General features: G+C 41.8%; 1 protein-coding gene and 1 long non-coding RNA gene across 2 annotated transcripts in view; both read right to left on the minus strand.

The window, feature by feature from the left end:
- Window positions 1–1,618: 1,618 nt before the first annotated feature.
- LOC127467033 (uncharacterized) lies at window positions 1,619–2,815 on the minus strand. The gene is made up of 3 exons (XR_007902936.1): window positions 2,678–2,815; window positions 2,530–2,584; window positions 1,619–1,699 (listed from the first exon to the last, which is right to left on the minus strand). It is a non-coding gene; the product is annotated as an uncharacterized LOC127467033 (long non-coding RNA).
- Window positions 2,816–3,943: 1,128 nt separating this feature from the next.
- Window positions 3,944–17,763, minus strand: part of ATAD2 (ATPase family AAA domain containing 2) — a 30,680-nt gene continuing 16,860 nt past the window's right edge. The window contains exons 18-28 of the mRNA XM_051778457.1: window positions 16,269–16,452; window positions 14,575–14,760; window positions 13,227–13,362; window positions 12,916–13,112; window positions 11,014–11,173; window positions 10,680–10,802; window positions 10,443–10,583; window positions 8,968–9,318; window positions 8,167–8,291; window positions 6,324–6,452; window positions 3,944–4,845 (exon numbers count right to left, since the gene is read on the minus strand). Of these exons, the coding sequence (XP_051634417.1) occupies window positions 4,807–4,845; window positions 6,324–6,452; window positions 8,167–8,291; window positions 8,968–9,318; window positions 10,443–10,583; window positions 10,680–10,802; window positions 11,014–11,173; window positions 12,916–13,112; window positions 13,227–13,362; window positions 14,575–14,760; window positions 16,269–16,452 (1,771 nt within the window). The 3' untranslated portion in view covers window positions 3,944–4,806. The remainder of the gene's footprint in view (window positions 4,846–6,323; window positions 6,453–8,166; window positions 8,292–8,967; window positions 9,319–10,442; window positions 10,584–10,679; window positions 10,803–11,013; window positions 11,174–12,915; window positions 13,113–13,226; window positions 13,363–14,574; window positions 14,761–16,268; window positions 16,453–17,763) is intronic.

A 17,763-nucleotide genomic window follows, 5' to 3' on the forward strand; every position in this document is an offset into this window, starting at 1 on the left:
GTCAGATCATTCTGTAAATTTTACAGCAGGCTCAGGATCTATAAAAATCAGAAAACATAAAAACACTGAATTTGGTACCGTAAAACCTTGACTAGACCTCAGCTTGACAAGTAAAGAGAAACTGATCAGCAAAATAAAGATGAGCCAGAACTTATCTACAAGTGATTGTGCCTTGGTTATATTTATTATGTGCAAACAGAATAAAATCCAGTTCATATGTACCTGGTTCTTTTAAAGTTCCAGCTTCATAAAGCTGCAAAAAATCCTGTACTCAGATTTGAGGAAAGAATCTGACTTCAAAGACATATGACTTTTTATCAAGTAAGACTCTTTGAAAGTCACATACAAACAAATGGGTCACTAGTTATAAGCAGATGAGAGTTAACCAAAAACTTAAACCTTTCCCTCAGACTACATATAAACAAACGGAGGGAAAACTAGGGGGACACCTCAGGGATAGCAATAAGCTTAACTAAAACGCTATAGACTACTCAGTGAAGCAGGAGACACAAGAAAGTCTTTTTGGTACACTAGGAACAAAAGGGACCCAAACGTTATTACAAAGTCCATTATTTGATAGAAATTCTTCAGTACTGAGAATCTACAAAAGGCAGAACTGTTCAATTCACGGTCTCTAACAATAAGTATTCTGACAAACTTTGTGATAAATATTGTCTATACCAATAATAAACTACAGTTATAAATGACAGCAATTAACGCTAGACACCAGGACACTGCTAAAGCACTCACAGGTCATCAAGGGTATTGCAGGAGAAGAAATAATCCAGAAGAGATTATTATAAGAAACACACAGGAAGTAGAAAACTAAGCCTCACAAAAGAAAGATCTACCTCGAAGTGCTATGTTTTACAAAGTCAAGTTTGGGGACAATCACAGTACACACACGCATTATCCAGATGTGATAGCAGAGGGCTTTTCAGTCTAGCAAAGATACAAAAACCACTAGCCTGAATTTAAAAGCAAGTAATTTCAGTTATACAAAATGGCACCTACTTCTAATCGGCTCAGAGGAATTCATTTAACAACACAAGATAGACTGCCTTCCTGGCAATGTTTAAAGACAGCAACAAAAGGGTTTTCTAAATGATGCATTATCTCTCAAAGAGGTCATAATTCAGGGCAGTCCTCTAGTCTGCATCACGTAGGTCGTTTTAAACAGGGTTTCTGTAAGTACTCACAAGCTCTTTTTTGGTCTGAAAGCCTTCTGAAAAAAACCAAACTGACCACTGGTGAAAACCATCAGCACAGCTTTTTAAATTCCTCTCTCACGTTTGAGTGAATACTTGTTTTCATGTAACAAGTTTTGTAACAAAATTCACTTTTTATTGATATGCTTCTATGCAGTTTGACATGCACAATATGCTCTCTGTACATCTCTATTTTAAAAAGGAGCATCTATTCCAGCTCGCAAACCCAGCCACCTCAGCCTTCACTATTTTACCTGACACTCTGTGCACAGTAAACTTCTCCACCCTTCCATTATTTAACCTGCCCAAGCAGCTCAGAAATTGTGGGCCCCTTCCAACTCAAGAATATTCTGTGATTCTGTGCTTATAAAGCACAAGTACCTACCAGATGACGTTCACTATTGCAGATACTCTGAGCCCTTTCAGAGATCCAGAACTGCCTCCATTACATGGTTTATTGAAGTCGGTGTTGATCTCCAGTGCTGCACATCCTGGTATAGGGGAGAGCCGAGCGTGAGAATGCACCCCTAAAAACCCAGACACCCCCGGAGGAGCAAACCAGACATCTTCCCCAACTTTGCCTGCACATACACTGTGCTGCTTCCCCACGCTCGCCCCCGCACCGCAACGCCACGGGATGCGAGACAACTCTGGAGCCAGAACTTCATGGCTTGTTGGCTGCCGTCAGTCCGTCTGTCAGTCTGTCCGTCAGTCTGTCCGTCCCAGCGCTAACACCGGGCGGGAACCCGCCGGCTCCTCCGGGCGCACCGGTATTACTGAACTTCTTTGACTCTCTTTTCTGACTGACGAGTCAGACGGATCTTCCCCCACTCCGTGACAAGCAAAACCCCGCACAGGCTCCCGGCATAGGGCGGAGGAGGGAAGAACGGGGAGAGGAGCTCGGGCTCGAAGGGGTTTAACCCCGCTGCGCGCCGGGCCGGGGGTACACGCACAGCCCGCTGCGAAGGGATGCCCCGGCTCCCCCTGCCCGCCCGGAGCCCACCGCCCCCGACGGGCGATGACCCCCGGCCGCGGGGGCAGCGCCGCCGCCAGACAATGGGGAGGCGGGCGGGGCGCGGCCGCCCCACCGCGCCCACGCCGCGGGCGCCGTCCCTGCCGGGCCCGGCCCGCCCGCCCCCGCCCGCCCCCGCCCGCTGGAGCCGCCCTCGCCCCGGGGCGGCGGCGCTGTCCCGTCGCCGCCGGGGGAGCGCCCGGGCCGCTCCCGGGGGAAGCGGGGGCGGGCGCAGAGCACCGCCTCCCCGGGGAGCGGGGATCGACCTCCCGCCTCCCGGCGCCGAAAGCCCCCCCAGCGAGCCCCTACCTGCCGGCGCCGCTCCGCCTCGCCCCCTCAGCCCGCGCCGCCGCCCGCCCGCCGCCTGCGCTCACAGCCGCGCCGCCATCTTGCGCTCCACAAACTACTGCACTTCTTTCGGGGCGGGGGGGCGGCGGATGGGCCGGGAGCTCCCAACGCCGCGGCCGCCCGCGCCCTCGCCTCGCCCCGCGGCGCCCACTCGCATCCTCCCGGCGCGGCGCTGCCCCGGGGCGGGAGCGCGGCGAACGCGAGGAGCGCGGCCGCTGCCTCAGCCGCCCTGGCAGCGAGCGGGGGCGGAGCCGCTCCCGCCGCCCCGCCCGTCGGGCGGCGGACACCGGGCGCGGGGGGCTGCCCCGGCCCCGCGGCCCTGGGGGCGCCGGCGGCTCCTGGGCCGGGCGGGGAGGAGCGGGGGCGGCAGGGCCGGAGTTCCCGGGCGGCGGCGGTGCCGCCGTAGCCGCTCCTCCGTCGGCAAAGTTCGGCTCCGCGCTCGGCCCTCCCGCCGCGCCCGGGACGGGCTGTCAGGGCAGCGGCGCCTCCAGCCTCGGGAAGGCTCTTCAGCGACTCCAAGCCCTGAGGTGCCGCCGAGGGAGGACACGGCCGCAGGGTCAGAGCCCCAAACGAGAGAAGCGGCTCTGAGGAAAGAGAGTCCGCCCCATTCTTTGTTTGTTTGGTTTTTTTTGTTTAGTTACAGAACTTTAAGAAAGGATACCTCTCTCACTTTAGTACATATAAAATATTTTAGTCAATATTTGGTTTTTACTCTCGCTGCACCCTTTTCAAAAACGTTTCCATATACTATTTCTTTCATTGCTATGTGTTGTGTTTTGGGTCAGACACTAAAATGTGGCCGTTTCCCTGAGAAAGAGAAAAATAAAGATGTGGCTTGTGGGAGCCTTTAACCGTTCACAGCTCGTCATGGAAAATGAAGTTCTACACAACTGGAAACATTTTTTAAAGATCTGCCTAGGTACAGTATCCTGGCGAGACTAGTGACAGGAAAGCATTTGATCAAAGCTTGGAAGAGCAAGTTTCAATCCCAGGAATGTTTCTGCTTCCTCATTTCAACACTGTCACTCCTGTTCAGTTTTCCAAACAGTTCTCTTGGGGAATGCAGTCAGCAAACCGCCCCCAGTCACATTGGAAAGCAGTGACAGCAGCCAAGATAGAGATCAAGTTAAGGAAAAGTAACATTAATTCATTTTTTATATTTCCAGTGTAATATATTACATTAAAATTTTCAATGTAAATTTTCTTTTTCTCCTGGGCTTGCCTTTGTTGTATAACCCATACACCAGGAGTGGAGAGGAAGCTGCTCACATGCACCTCTTCTTTTAAAACCTTAATATCTGTGCTGGCCTGTAAGTGCAAGGTTATTAATGATCAAAATTACTCTGTGATTAAAATAGAGCAGACAACACACCACTAAAAAGAGAATAATTTTTTATTAATACCCAAACAGAGAAAAGAAAATGTGCATAACGAACAAATGTTTGAAGAAACACACTAGAAGGACACAAAAAAAGAACACTATTGACATAGGTAAGAAACCAAACAGAGGGATTGCACATTTTGGTGTTCAGTATCACCACACGCTGTGTGTGAACAGCAAAGGATCGTGCCACGTATTTTATGAGAATGAATTTTTGTAGAAGTTGTGATACAGTGAAACTTGGTCTCATTTTTAAAAATAACTATCAAATTAACAGATAAATTTTCTCTGCTGGTTTGAGAAGGAATACATCTTCAAATCAGGATATTGCTTTGCTTTTACTTCAATATATTTATTGCAAACAATATATTCACTTTTTTGTAATAAACAGATTTCAATCTCCCCAGGTAACTAGAAAACTATTTACAACTTAATTCAACTACAGGCCACCTGATCAACTAACAAATGATATTAAATGCTTTTCTCCAGCATTAAGATTGCCATTATTACAAACACAACTAAACTTTACCTTAGAAAGTTACAGTAGTAAATCTTGCTTTGTTTCAAGTTAGTTTTTCTTTTAAAGAGAAGTACTGAAATTATTTATTCAGATCTGTTCTAAAGGCAATCATAGCAGTACGTCACATAAAAATATACACAGATAGGAGAGAAATATCAAATAAAAGTCATTAAATTACTTTATTTGAGCTTTCTTAATAAATTTTAACATATGTTTGTTTCATATATGTATAAATATATGTGCAGAACTAGTATTTATTGAGTTATGCAAAGAAAAGAGCATGCAACCAAAAGGAAACATTACAGACTATGTGAAGTCAGGTATCTGAAATCAAGTATCACGGATCACTGAAGGCTGTAATTTCTTTCTTCATTGCCTAAGAAGAAGAAAAGACAAATCAGGAGTCAGTGTGAATACAAGCTTAAGAACCCTGTTTACCTCTTCATCAAAAGAAGGAAGAATCTGTATATACATACAGTAGTTAATAATAATTTAGCTGCTTCTGCCATCACAAAATCGTTCTATACCCACTGGCTTCAAACACATCCTTATGCACCCAAAATAGTGTAGGCTAGAAAAACTGCAGGGATCTGTACCAAGAGGCTGTGGATCTCTATCAATGGTGCTTTTAACAATTAGAAAGGAGACAGTTCCCGAAGAGCCACAACTAAAAGCTGTAACTATTCTTTTCTCAATAAATACTTGTTAAAGTCTCTCTCTTCATACAGCAGAACTTGCTCCTGGACTGACTTGTGCTGTTATTCTGAATAGGAGATATTTTTTTTTCATTAAAGCTCAAAGTAAAAGTTGAAAACAAACAAAGAAATCGAGTCCCGTCACAAAAGCACACAAGCCCCAAAGGTAACAAACAAATCCCTTCTCATGCTAAAACATATCATTATTCTAGAAGAAATGGGTGCCTTTATCAGGAATGGCATCCCTGGATCCAAATAATCCTCACTGTTGCACAATCAGAGTGGAGTGTCTGTTCTAACTGTTGGGTGTAGAAGAAGGGATCAAGATGACCGGGGCCAAATAAAAGAGGCTTCCCCTTTTTTTTAAGGAAGACTGAGAGACATAAAAAATTTCTTCTATTTTTAGGCACAACCACCTGAAACACAAATGGATTCCAGGACCTTGAAGCTGAAGACTGAATATCCAACCTACCTAAATCAAGTCAATACTGGGAATGCCTGACTGGGACCATGGGTTCCTGTGAAATATTTCTGACAAGTTCTGACAAGTCGGAAATCCTTTCTTAGAGGACAAGATTAGAGAATTTGACTCAAGAGCATTGTTAAACCATCATAGGCAGGAAGCTCCCCACATATGAAATTAAAGATGTTTGAGCTATGCTAGTTAAAAAGAAAGTCTGGTGAGACTAGAGACTAAAGTCTCTAATTCTCCTTATGTTTCATAATTAATTTCTTTTCAATAATGGAATGAATGCTATGCAAGTGTTACCAAGTGTTACCAAGTGTGACCATGTTCTCTGCGAGAGGAGAACGAGGAAGCGACAGACTGAGAAAAGCACCCTCTTTTCCCAGCCCCCCACCCCCGAAAAGGTGCTGGAGCAGAACTAGTGACAGACAGGTCAACTACTTTGAGACAGCTCTCTGAGGGGACCCAGCATCTTAAAGACTTTTCCTGCTGGAACTGCCAACGCTGAAGCAAAATGCAACAATGGATAAATGTTTTCCAGACTGAAGTGAACAAGTCTTGTAACAGAGGCAACTAAGCAGTAAAGAGTAATGCTATAATAAGTGTGATGTTCACAGGGCACACATACACATGTGTAACACACACACACACACGTAATAATGGCAGAAAGTGCTCTAAGACAAAAGAAATTACCTTCACTAATTCCTTTTTGTCGCCATCTTCCCGGTGTTGGTAAATGCACTGGCTAAGAACAGCGTATAGTTTTTCCATGCGAAATATACTGACGTTCTCAGTTAGCATGGCGATAGAATGCAACACTTGCTGAAGAAAAAAAATGGATATGAGTTCAGAATAGCACAAGATAAGCTGCAAACAGAAAAGGTAGGACATGGCACAGGTGCATGGCCAACATCCCACATGAAACTATTTCTAACTGCTGCCATATAGGTGACTGCACGCTCTTCCATGTGTTCATCAAGTTCTAGGCCTATTACCAAGCAAATAAACTATAAAAAACCCCCAAAACCCCAAACAAAAAAAATCACCCCAAACAAAACCGAGCAGCTACAGATTGGAGGTTCACCCAGCTTACTGACTGCAGGTGAGTTCCAAAGAAGGTCTCTGACACAAGTAGCAAGTTTCAATGACACTCATGTTAAGAAAACAAGTTTTCTAAAAGACATATTTCGTGACTGTAGCTCTGTCCTCACAGCTGGAACATCTGTAAGGGCTGTACCACACAACCTATCCAGCCGGCAACAACTTAGCATGTGCTATTAGCACCCTGGCTCTAGAGAAACCTATGTGGATTCTCTACACACACAGGCAGATAGGAGCAAGAGCTTCCTCCTCACGATGGGAAGCAGAGGGGCAGGTACCAATCTCTGCTCTCTGATGACCAGTGACAGGACCCAACGGAATGGCATGAAGCTGTGTCTGGGGAGGTTTAGGTTGTATATTAGGAAAAAGTTATTCAGAGAGTGGTTGGGCACTAGAACAGGCTCCCCCGGGAAGTAGCAATGACCCCAAGCCTGACAGAGTTCAAGAAGTGTTTGGATGATGCTCTCAGTCACATGGTGTGATTCTTGGGGTGTGCTGTGCAGGGTCAGGAGTTGGACTCGATGATCCTTGTGGGTCAGTTCCAACTCAGGATATTCTATGATTCTATGAACAAAATCTCATGAAATTTGCTTGCTTAGGAAGCCAGCCTTAAGAAGTTAGTTTGCCTCTTTTTATTCCATTTCTCATCGTTGTATGTAAACAGCAGCCTGCCCTGATTTGACCAACCTCCAGGACCTCAACCTATCAATTTCCCAAATCTCCCTCACTGCAACATCTCCTGAAGAAGGCCAGGTCCTTCTTCTACCCTCTCTAATTCACACAAATGAACTTTGCTTAACCCCATGCAGCTAGGTCCATTTTTGATCCTTTCCCCAGCTGTATCCTAGGATAGCACCTTCTCTCCTACAGGGCACTGGAAAAGCCTTGTGACACTGTACCTGTATGAACACAAAATTCTAATGTTGGATTTTGAAAGCATTTGAGAAAAAGCAGGTATTAATATTTTATCCAGGATGAGCTTTGGGTCAACTCAAACTTCAGGTTAACTTCAGGTTAAAAGTCATCACTGCTAAAAATCAAGGTCCTTTTCCAATTTCTAATAAATGAAAACGTGCAAACAGCAAACCAAAACAACGCCCAATCCATCATAAAAATTGCCAAGACATTAATAACCAACAGTACTAGCAGTGTGTGTCAGTAGGATATTTTAAAATTTAACAAGATCTGTTACACTAAAACTAGGGAGAGAACCCAGTCTCCTGAAATTTAGTTCACCAAAAGCAACAACAGCAGTCTAACCAGCTGTGGAAATAATGGTCATAGTCTATTACAGGTTGAATTATTTCACAAACCATATATCCCTCCCATAAATTGTTTGAATTTGCATTGGTTAACAACTGATTTCATTTCCAATTCTAAATGTAGCAAGAAAATGTTCTACTTCAGTATTAATAAAATTGAAATTTAGACTTACTTTGAGCTCACAGTAATCCACAAACACGCCCTGTGTGCCAATTTTCACAGCTTTCCTGACACAAGCCAGCTGTTTTTCTTCCACCTGAGAACATCTCGCACGAGTCACACGCTGTACCCATGAATCTGGAACGACACAGATTCCTTAAGCAGGATTTCTCTTTATTTGTAATACATAGTATGAATGAAGTATCCTGTACCTGGAAAAGAGTACTTCTCTGCAATAACAGAGACAGAACTGTTACTGTTTTTCACTGATAAATGCTTGACTTTTACATTCTTTCTAGCAAAAGTCACTGCTCCATAAAAACTAAAAAAAAAAAGCACTAGACAAAAAGGCAGGTAAAACCAGGAAAAAAACCAGTCACACTGCCAGTACAGCATTGCACAGTAAAACTCCAAAGTAATTTAGGTTCGGAAACACATCTTACACCGCAAACAGTAGTTCATCTCTTCTATTTCACCCAGGACTGGGTCCTTACTGCTTGAAATACAGCTTTTAACTTACACTGCTTATTGCTGGGAAGATTCTCATGCAATAAAAGAAAGCCAACAATTGTTTTTCAATTAGATACCATTTGAAAAACAAAACTGCAGAATCAGAAATCCAGCAGCTGCAGAAAAACACAAGTTTGGCCGGCATAACTCAAAGGGCAGCACCATTATGCAAGAAACACTGTGTCCTGATTTGAGAGGGACGCAGCAGATAGAACAGAATTCAAGAAGGCTAAAACCTAGTAATTGTTATAACCCTCCTCAGGAAGAAAAAGGAGGTAAATGACCTGCTTGACCTTTCACTTACCATTTGAACCTCCATCTTCAGAAGTTCCGGCTTTTTGGCAATCTGGCATTTCACTCTGCTCTCTTAAGTCTGAATGTTCTCTCTTCTTTCCAGAAGGAGATTTAGTCACAAGGAGAACTCTCTCTCTTTCATTTTCTGTCCTGTTTTTCTGTCGTTCTTGAAGTACATTTTCATATTCTTCAATAGGAGCATCCTGGGAGGATGCAAATTCAGTGCAATCCGTGTTAGACTCTTCACTACTCTCTACTTCAGTTTGGTCTTCAGGAATTTTATTCTCTTTATTGAACTGAACATTCCTCTTTGCTGCAATACTCGACTTTCTGTTGTTTTTGCGTTTTCTTCTTGACTTATCTACAAAGAGATATAAGAAAAAGCCATCCAAAACATTACCATAACAGTTCTTCCTTCAAAATCCAGCATCCTCATCTTACTTGACTTACAAGGAAAATGACCAAAGGAGTTCAAGTACCGTTGTCTGTCTCCCTACGAATGTCTGGAGAAAAAGTTGCAATTTAATGGGGTCAATTTGCTACTATATGTAAAAAAAAAAAAAAGTCAGCTACAGAATTTCATGCACAAAACTATCAGTTTCAAGCTGTTATGAGCAGAAAATTCTTACTTTAGTTAGGAAGTATTACTGCAAAGCAAGGTTATTGGGTGACTTAGTATGTGATCTAATACAGGTGAACAACAGAAAAGCATTTGGAGAGGAGTCCTTCAAAATCTCAAAATCTGTAAGCTTCAAAAGCTATACATATGTTGGGAAGAGTTGAAAAGACACTTTTAAAGGAATATGTGCTGGAAAAAAAAAATTGTCCACAAAGATTTATGTCTCGTGGGCTTTCTGATTCAGTTAACTTGTTCGAAACAAACTTGGCTTTTTGTCTTCCAAAAAAACCCATCATTCTTTGTACTCATGGAGTACCACACAAAGCCTACGGGTCAAGTCAGAGGCAAAATTCCCTGACATGCCAGGAAGATCAGGAAACTTCACACCATGTCATGTGTTTTAACTGAAAGACACCCTAGGGCCTTTGTTTTTTCATGTCCTTTTCACGGGGAAAGTGAAGAAATAATGATTATTGATCCCCTGGTTTTTAACCCCTCCCCCTTCAATTGAAAAATCACGGTAAGAGGGCAGGGAAGGGGAAAACACTGTTGCATGTAACTAAAAACTAGTTAAGTATTCAGAAACTGCCACGTACAACATTTTTGACTTCAAGAGGTAGCAATGTAAGAGCCATTCAATGTCGGTTGATCCAGTGCCTTACAATGCCAACCAGCCACTTGAATCTCATAACCACACTGAAGGAATGACCTCTGGATTTATCCCATGTTTTGAAACATATTAATAAATTTAATGCCTCTGGCATGAAGAATCAAGCATCACAGGAACACGTTAGGTGACAAGAACAGAGAATGTAGCAGTCCCTTCAGCACCTTCTCCAAGAAAGTCTGAATAAAACGCATCTTGCCTTTAGAGCAGGGGGTACTGGCATCCACAGGCACTGCTGGCATCTTTGATTTTTCATTACACTTTGGGTCTGTTTTCTTACACGCAGGAACAGAGTCCTCCTTTGGCATTACACAGAAGTAAGAGGAAGCACAGTCTGAACCTTGCAGTAAATAAGAGAGAGCAAAGAATTGTGTGTTGTGTGGCTGGTTACAAATACTGAGTCAAGTCTTGAAATCCTCAGTGTCACAAAACATACCTCTTTTCTTTCGAGATTCTTTAATTTCTTGGCAGCGTTGTTCAAAATCTTCATCCATTTCTTCCCTCACTATAGAATATGCAGTATCTCTCAAGGCACAAGCTCTGTGTCTAAGGAGACGATCTGAAATTTTTCAGTCAAAAAGCAGCAGTTACTGATCAACATGTCTATCACAATTTCCCAAATAGTTTAGTTAATGTATTCACAACCTAGCAAGAAATTCTCTTGGAGGATGTTTAAAATGATCTAATTCCACATCTACTGTCCACAGATGACGTTTATCAACTTACACATTTAAAATTTTTATAAATTAGGGATAAAACCACATCCTCACCTCCAGGATCTTTAACTGGATTGTACTCTAAAGCATTGCTACAGATTAGGTCAATATCTTTTAGAAAATCTCTTGCAGTTGGGTACTGGTGCATGTCAATCTTGGAGAGAACTGTCGAGAGGTCCATGGGCTGTTTAATGACAGCATTGTAATCAGGTACCTACAGAGGAAACATAGGTGCTTGTAGATTTAATGCAGTAGCCATGAAGAGTAATTATTTTCATAAAGTCAAATAAAGGACTTCTTAAAAACCCCAATATGACACATCCAGAGATGCAGAAATTACCCAGTTAGTTTCTTGAAAACAGAAGGGCTATTTCACCTGGCTTTGATGAGACAGACTAGAAGACAGGGGAAAAAAAAAGGCAGGGAGGTCAGAAGCATGGGTGAGGCAGAGAAGGGAACTGGCACCCAGAGTGGTATTCATTTCACTTCCTTTCAGAAAATAACAACAAAGAAACCTCTCAGTAAAGTCACCTGAGAGTCTTTGTTAGCAGCAAGAAAAAGGCTGCAGGAATTTCACCTTTCAAGCACCTGTCTGGGCACCTACTTTAGAATGAGATAACTGGACCCAAAGGTGCCAATTTCTTTATTCAGACCACAAAAGAAGCCTAAAGGGTAGTTTAGATGAGGACATCTATGTTTGTTTAGATTATTCACATCTCAGAAGCTACAAGGAAAGGAAATGACAAGTCAGTGGATGCTTAGGGGAATGGACTTTGCTGAAACACAAAGCTGACTTTGAAGTAGGTGCCCCAGCTCACACTTATTCAATAAAAGTATATGGGAGGATGTGAGAAACTGGATTATTATATTCATTAGTGGCTTGGAGCAACTCAAGTGTGTGTGTGGGGCGAGGGGGGGGAAGGGCACACCTTTTTGTGAATGGTGAACCCACCGTTTTCTAGACTCATTTAGCTGGATCTAGAGATGGTAGCTATATTCCTCTCTTTCTCTCTCTTTCTTTACTTTTTCTTCACCTACTCTTCTTTTTTAATATTTTGGGCAACTTAGGACCAGATGGGCTGGATTTGCTAAGTTTTATGTGTTAGCATGTGCTAAGTCAACGCTTTGTAGAATGCTTTATTTTGGTTCTGTTACCCTGTCAACTTTTGCCAAGTTCCCTTATTTTCCAAAGTGTACCAGTAAAAGTACCCTCTGAGAAAACGTGTACAGTTTTTCTCCTATGCATTCTCTCTGAGGTGTTAAAAGAACCAAGTGCTCTTCTAATATGTTTGGAGGGCAGATATTGTTGAAGCCTTGTATATTTTTAAAGTAAAACCCCTTTAAGTGAGCTTGTTGCTTGAGACTTGGGGTCTTACAGAGGAATTGAAAAACCTACAAGTCCATATGGTTGATCTTATACCAAGGAAAGCTCCCTGAGAATAGAATCTGAAAATTTATTTGGCAAACTGCTGCTTCTACTCCTGTTCTTGCAGAAACTACTGACAGATAATTAAAGAGCTTTAGGCTTTATTAAAACAGCCCTAGAGGTACTGTTTATAGTTACAGAGAAAAAGAAAGATTTGTACTTTTCTGTGCTGTAACACACCTACATATCAAAGCCTTTTCATGAGCAAACTGTATTGGCATTTGCTGTAAGTGGCACTTGGACTAGATCATCCTTGTTGGTCCCTTCTAAGGGAAATACTCTTAAGTTTTAAAGAGGTTATAGAAGGAACACAGGGACTTCAGTGAACACTCAAAGACCTTGGAGAGCCCCACGGAGTCAACAAAAGCAAAAGCAAAATTCACTTCCAGCTTCCTGGAAATTCAGAATATTAGTCCTAAAAACAAAGATAAATCTTCCTAGAAAGAGCACACAAACACCAAGGAACATACACACAGAGAAACTGTGAATACACACAGCTATCATGGTATTGCAGATCAACAATAATTTACCTCCTCTGGGTCAACAGGCTTTGTAAATGCTCTGAAACGCCTATCAATGACCAGTCTGTGGGTCACGTCCCTTAAGTAAATCCTAAGTTCACGCAATGTATCCTCTTCCTGCTCTTCCAGCTGTCTCATTTCTTCCTCTGTCAGCTGTCGAGGTTTAGGTGGTGGTGCTACAGGTAGGACTTCCAGTGGCCGCCGAGCTTCAATTAATCAGAAAATTTTAGTCAATTGGTGGTATTCAAATACAAATCCATGAAAAAGTAAAACACTGTTAACTTACAGTTAGCAAAATTTTATACTTAGAATATCCTCACCTGCATTGTTTTTTGATGCAGGAGGTTTAGCAGCTTGCTTCATAACTAAGTCTTCAAAAAAACTTCTCCTTTCAGCACAGGTAGGCCACTGGATTTTGAAAACTTCTTCACAGTCATTATTAAACAATACTTTTATCTAAAGCATGAGGAGAAAAGGTATTTCAGATATAAGGCCACACAAATTCTTTATATTCTATTTCAAAAAGCTGAGTACCTTTCTAAATTTAACTGAGTATTCATCTGGGTAAACAAGCTATGAAAAGTTATCTTCTTGGCCTTAAAAGGCTAGATTTTCATAACACAGCAAATTAAAACACCTGCTCTGAGAAACACCTTCTACGGTTTAGGCTCCATGAAAAAAAAAGGTATGATAAACCGCTAAGAAAGGGGTCACATTCACCACCTCCAAGGCTGCTTATTTTGTATTTACCTGCCTTGCTGTCCTTTAGCTTGAATATGGCAACAATAGAGGGAACAGGCAAGGTTCAGCTTACCAGTGCCAGCTTTTTGGTAAGATGGCTTTATAAATTTTTTTTTTAATTAAGTGAGGTGTCCAAAGTTGCATACTTCCAAGTTGTACTTCATTTTCCCATCTCTGTTACCAGAAGGTATGGAAGGAATTTTATTCCTTAATTGAGAAGGCATTTATTAACAGTATAAAAACTACTGCTACCAAGACAAAATGATCAGAGCAGCATATCCACATTTTGAACACCTTCCTTTAATGCACACTCTCAGGTGTTTGTTCTGAGATCACAGTACAGCTTGGGGGGGGGCAGTTGTACCACCAGAGATGTCTAGGAAGCTCAGCATGTACTCTTACTGAATTTTGTTAAGGAATATAACTAAAACTTGATTTCCAAGCTACTGAGATGGAATTTGGATCCTAGCTTTCTATCCTGTAAAGGAATCAAAATTTTTATGAAGTTATTTAAATTTGAAATGATATTCCGTCAGTAACAGTGTGACTACTGTACTTTTTCAGTAAAAACGTTTTCAGAAACACAATCTTTTTCCTAGCTACATCTCAAGCACCTTATATTCTTCACCAACTACACACCTAACCATATTGAATCACTGAAATGAATGCTTAAGCGAATTTGTACATCTGTCTAATAAGCATGAATGTGTGAGAAGGGTGAAAGAGTTGGGTCAAAGTCAATCTCTTTACTCAGAAAACATTTCAGACAAATGCTTTCACCATTGTTTTGTCTAAGCAGATTTCAAGAGACTGGGTTTGGGTGCCTAAGTAATAACAGACAGGCACAGTACTCCAGGCTTCCAGGAGTTATAAATTAACAAGCAAAAAGGAAGAGTAAAGAAGGAAGAAAAGTATCAACAGAAATACCTCTTCTGGGAGATCTTCGTGTTGCACATCAGATGTTGCAAGGAGCAAAACTGGAGCAAACGTTGGAACATTCTGCAGTAGTGTCGTAAAAACAGCTCTCACTGTAGGTCCAACAGTCTCCCACCACAAAGGGATTTGTGGGACATACATGATACTTGGTGCTGTTCTTTGAGCTTCTTGCATTAGCTGGTGAAATGAAAGCTTGGTTAAGAAAACTACATCATGTAAAATAGGCTATTATATAACTACCAGTCAAACTGTCTTATGTAAGAGGAGTACATGATGTCAAAACATCAAGACAAAACAGTAAATGAACAACTCCTTCATAACAAGGTAAAATTTTCACTTTGACAGAAATATAGACATTGCTATGCAGACAGAAACCACCCCAAATCTCTACCTGATTTCAAAACTACTTAGGTGTAAGATAACTCCTAAAGAGCCTCAGAACTCAGCCAATGTGGTGGTGTACCTGAAAAACCAGGACTAACCCTTCAGCAAGATGCATTAGCCTGGAGAAATGGCCACACTTGTGACCACAGCATTTTCAGTTCAGAGCAGGCACATACCCAAGACACAGGAGCACAGACTGAACAAACAAAGACCTATATGAGAAGACAAGGGCTGGCATGGTACAATACACCTGGTTATAATTCATATTTTCAAGCACATTTTCTAAGAGGTGACCAGTCTTTAGCCTGCCTGAAGAGCTAAATCACTCAACTTCTCATTACCAAAGGATCCACCAGATGAGATGATGTGCTTTGGAAGAGGACAAGCCACTGCTTTCAGATGGCACCTCAGTACACAAAAGACAACATGCATCTACTCCATGAGGGAAGTGCCAACAGTCCTTTCACATAACAAATTTCTCCATGGACCCTGTCAGATTAAAAATATTCAGGGAGTTCCTATTGCAAGGTGGGAAGTACACATGGTATGTCCAGGCAGTGACTAGATAGGGTAGTTACTTGTCCAAAGATCCCACAACAAAAAAGGAATTGTTCCTCCTATGTGACAAACAAGTATCCAGTCATGGAATGTGTCTGTCCTGACTCATACAGCTCCCAAGTGCTGCTACTAGAGCTCAAAATATTTTAATACAAAACGGATTTCCTACCTAAAACTGAAAAGAGGAAAACAGCACTAATCTGCTTATGTTTAATTTTCCTAGTTAAAGAAAGCACACCAGTGTACATGAATTTCAATGCCTTTACTGCATGTACTGCAGCAGTAGAAGTTGTATATGTAAAAAAATAAACACTTCTTTTCCCCAAAACCTTGACTGCCCTACAAATATAATAAAAGATAAGGCTTCAGAAAGTGCATGATGCCATCAGGTTGATGCAGTGCCATCTACTGGGAGCACAGAGCCTTAAGAAGCAATAAAAACTTTCTGGATCCCACCGAGATCAACAGGATTTCTTGCCACAGAGAGGGCTTTATTAGCAGCACCTCCCTTCTTTCTGAGCTGCTAGCAACATCCTCCCTGTTTCATTTCAAATGGAAAACATGGCTATATATAATATCTTTATATGGTATCATTTCACCTAGAAGAAAAGTGGATTTCCAGACAGAAGTAAACATAACAGTACATTCAAGTCAGGCCACCTCCAATAACAATGAATCTTGCTTATTTCACTAGTTTTTATACAGTTCATGAATCCTACAAGAATAAAGAGAAAAACAGATACCTGTGCACATGTTTCTTCCGGGGATGTGGTGCTAACAAACAAAGCAGGCAGGTCTAGTGTATAAACAGGAAACTTTTCCAGGGCATGTATCACTGCAGGTGCCAAATGAAAAGCTTGCCCACACCCTGGATCTTCAACTAATAAGAACCGTGGTCTGAAAGATGTTGGCTGGCAACGAGGATTTCTACAACAGCAAGAAGAAAACACGTTTAAAAACGAGTGATTAATAGGCACACAGATGTTAACTTTTTTAATTGTAAATACACTTCATGTTCCGCCAAATAATAAGCTGGTCTGTGATCAGGAAGACTATCAAAGCCTATTTTCTCACAAACTGGTACCAAACCTCCGCTGAGAAATCCTGCCAGTCCCCAGCATGTCTGTTACTCCTTTGGCTGGGTTAAGTAACAGCTCTTAAATATCACAGAGGGACTGTCTAGCCAAATACACACATAACAATTGGTCATTAACCTGATATGGAGCAGAAATACAACTCTCTCAGCATAAAGCAGTCTGGATCTCTTCACTGCCCATACACAACCATTTTCAGCGTGTCTTGACTTTAAATAACTTTGCACCTGTGAAGTGTAGCTAAAATTTGGCTGTACCTCCTGGAGATGGTGGGAAGCACAGAACAGAATAGCATTTCTAAGAAAAAAATTAATGTGGGCACTGAAAAATGTTAGCTGTATCTAAAGAAGCACACAATTGAATTGGTTAAAATACAGCAGTACATTTATTTTATTCCTTCATTCTAATGTTTTCATCTTCGAATTGCCTATTAATTCCCTAATAATCTCATTTTACTAGCATGAAATACACTTGTGAAGAGGGTTATGGTTTCTTCCACCACAATACTGCTGTACCTTTACTTGCTGAAGTCAAAGGTCCTAGAGACCTAACCAAGCTCAGCAGGTCACATCTTCTGGACAGCACAGCTATAGAAAGGGGGCAGAATAACTGACCCAACAGTGACAACAATAATCTACTGCTTCAACTGTTGGCTTACATGACTGACTTCCAAAATGAAAACATCAAAAGATTAATAACAAACTCAGTAGGGTAAAGGTACAAAATGCAGACATTGTTTCAGTTTCTTTCACAGTGTTTTAACAAACTATTTCTCATTTATATTTTTTTTCTGCTACATAATCTGCTACTGGTTTAACAGTCTTGGAAGGCAGAAGGGCAAAAGATGGCTACATAAATCCACAGGGGTTTTTTTAAGCTAAAAGGGCAGACAGTGCATTTTTTGGGTCTCGAGTCTTTCAAGGAATACCATGGATTAAATCAACATGTTCTAATAATCTGTGGATCACTGATTTAGGAAAATAGGACTGGACCATTCAGTTTGATGAGTCAAAGCAGTGCACTCAGAACATTAGCACCAAGTTGGATCTTTGCACTTACTTCATGCAAATATTGATCGCCCCCTCCGAACTCATCACTTCTTCACCCAGCACCCCTCACAACAAAACAGTTTACAGACCTGACC

Source organism: Manacus candei, unplaced genomic scaffold, assembly GCF_025592945.1.
Source record: "Manacus candei isolate 608988 ecotype Guabito, Panama unplaced genomic scaffold, ASM2559294v1 h1tg000013l, whole genome shotgun sequence".
NCBI lineage: Eukaryota > Metazoa > Chordata > Aves > Passeriformes > Pipridae > Manacus > Manacus candei.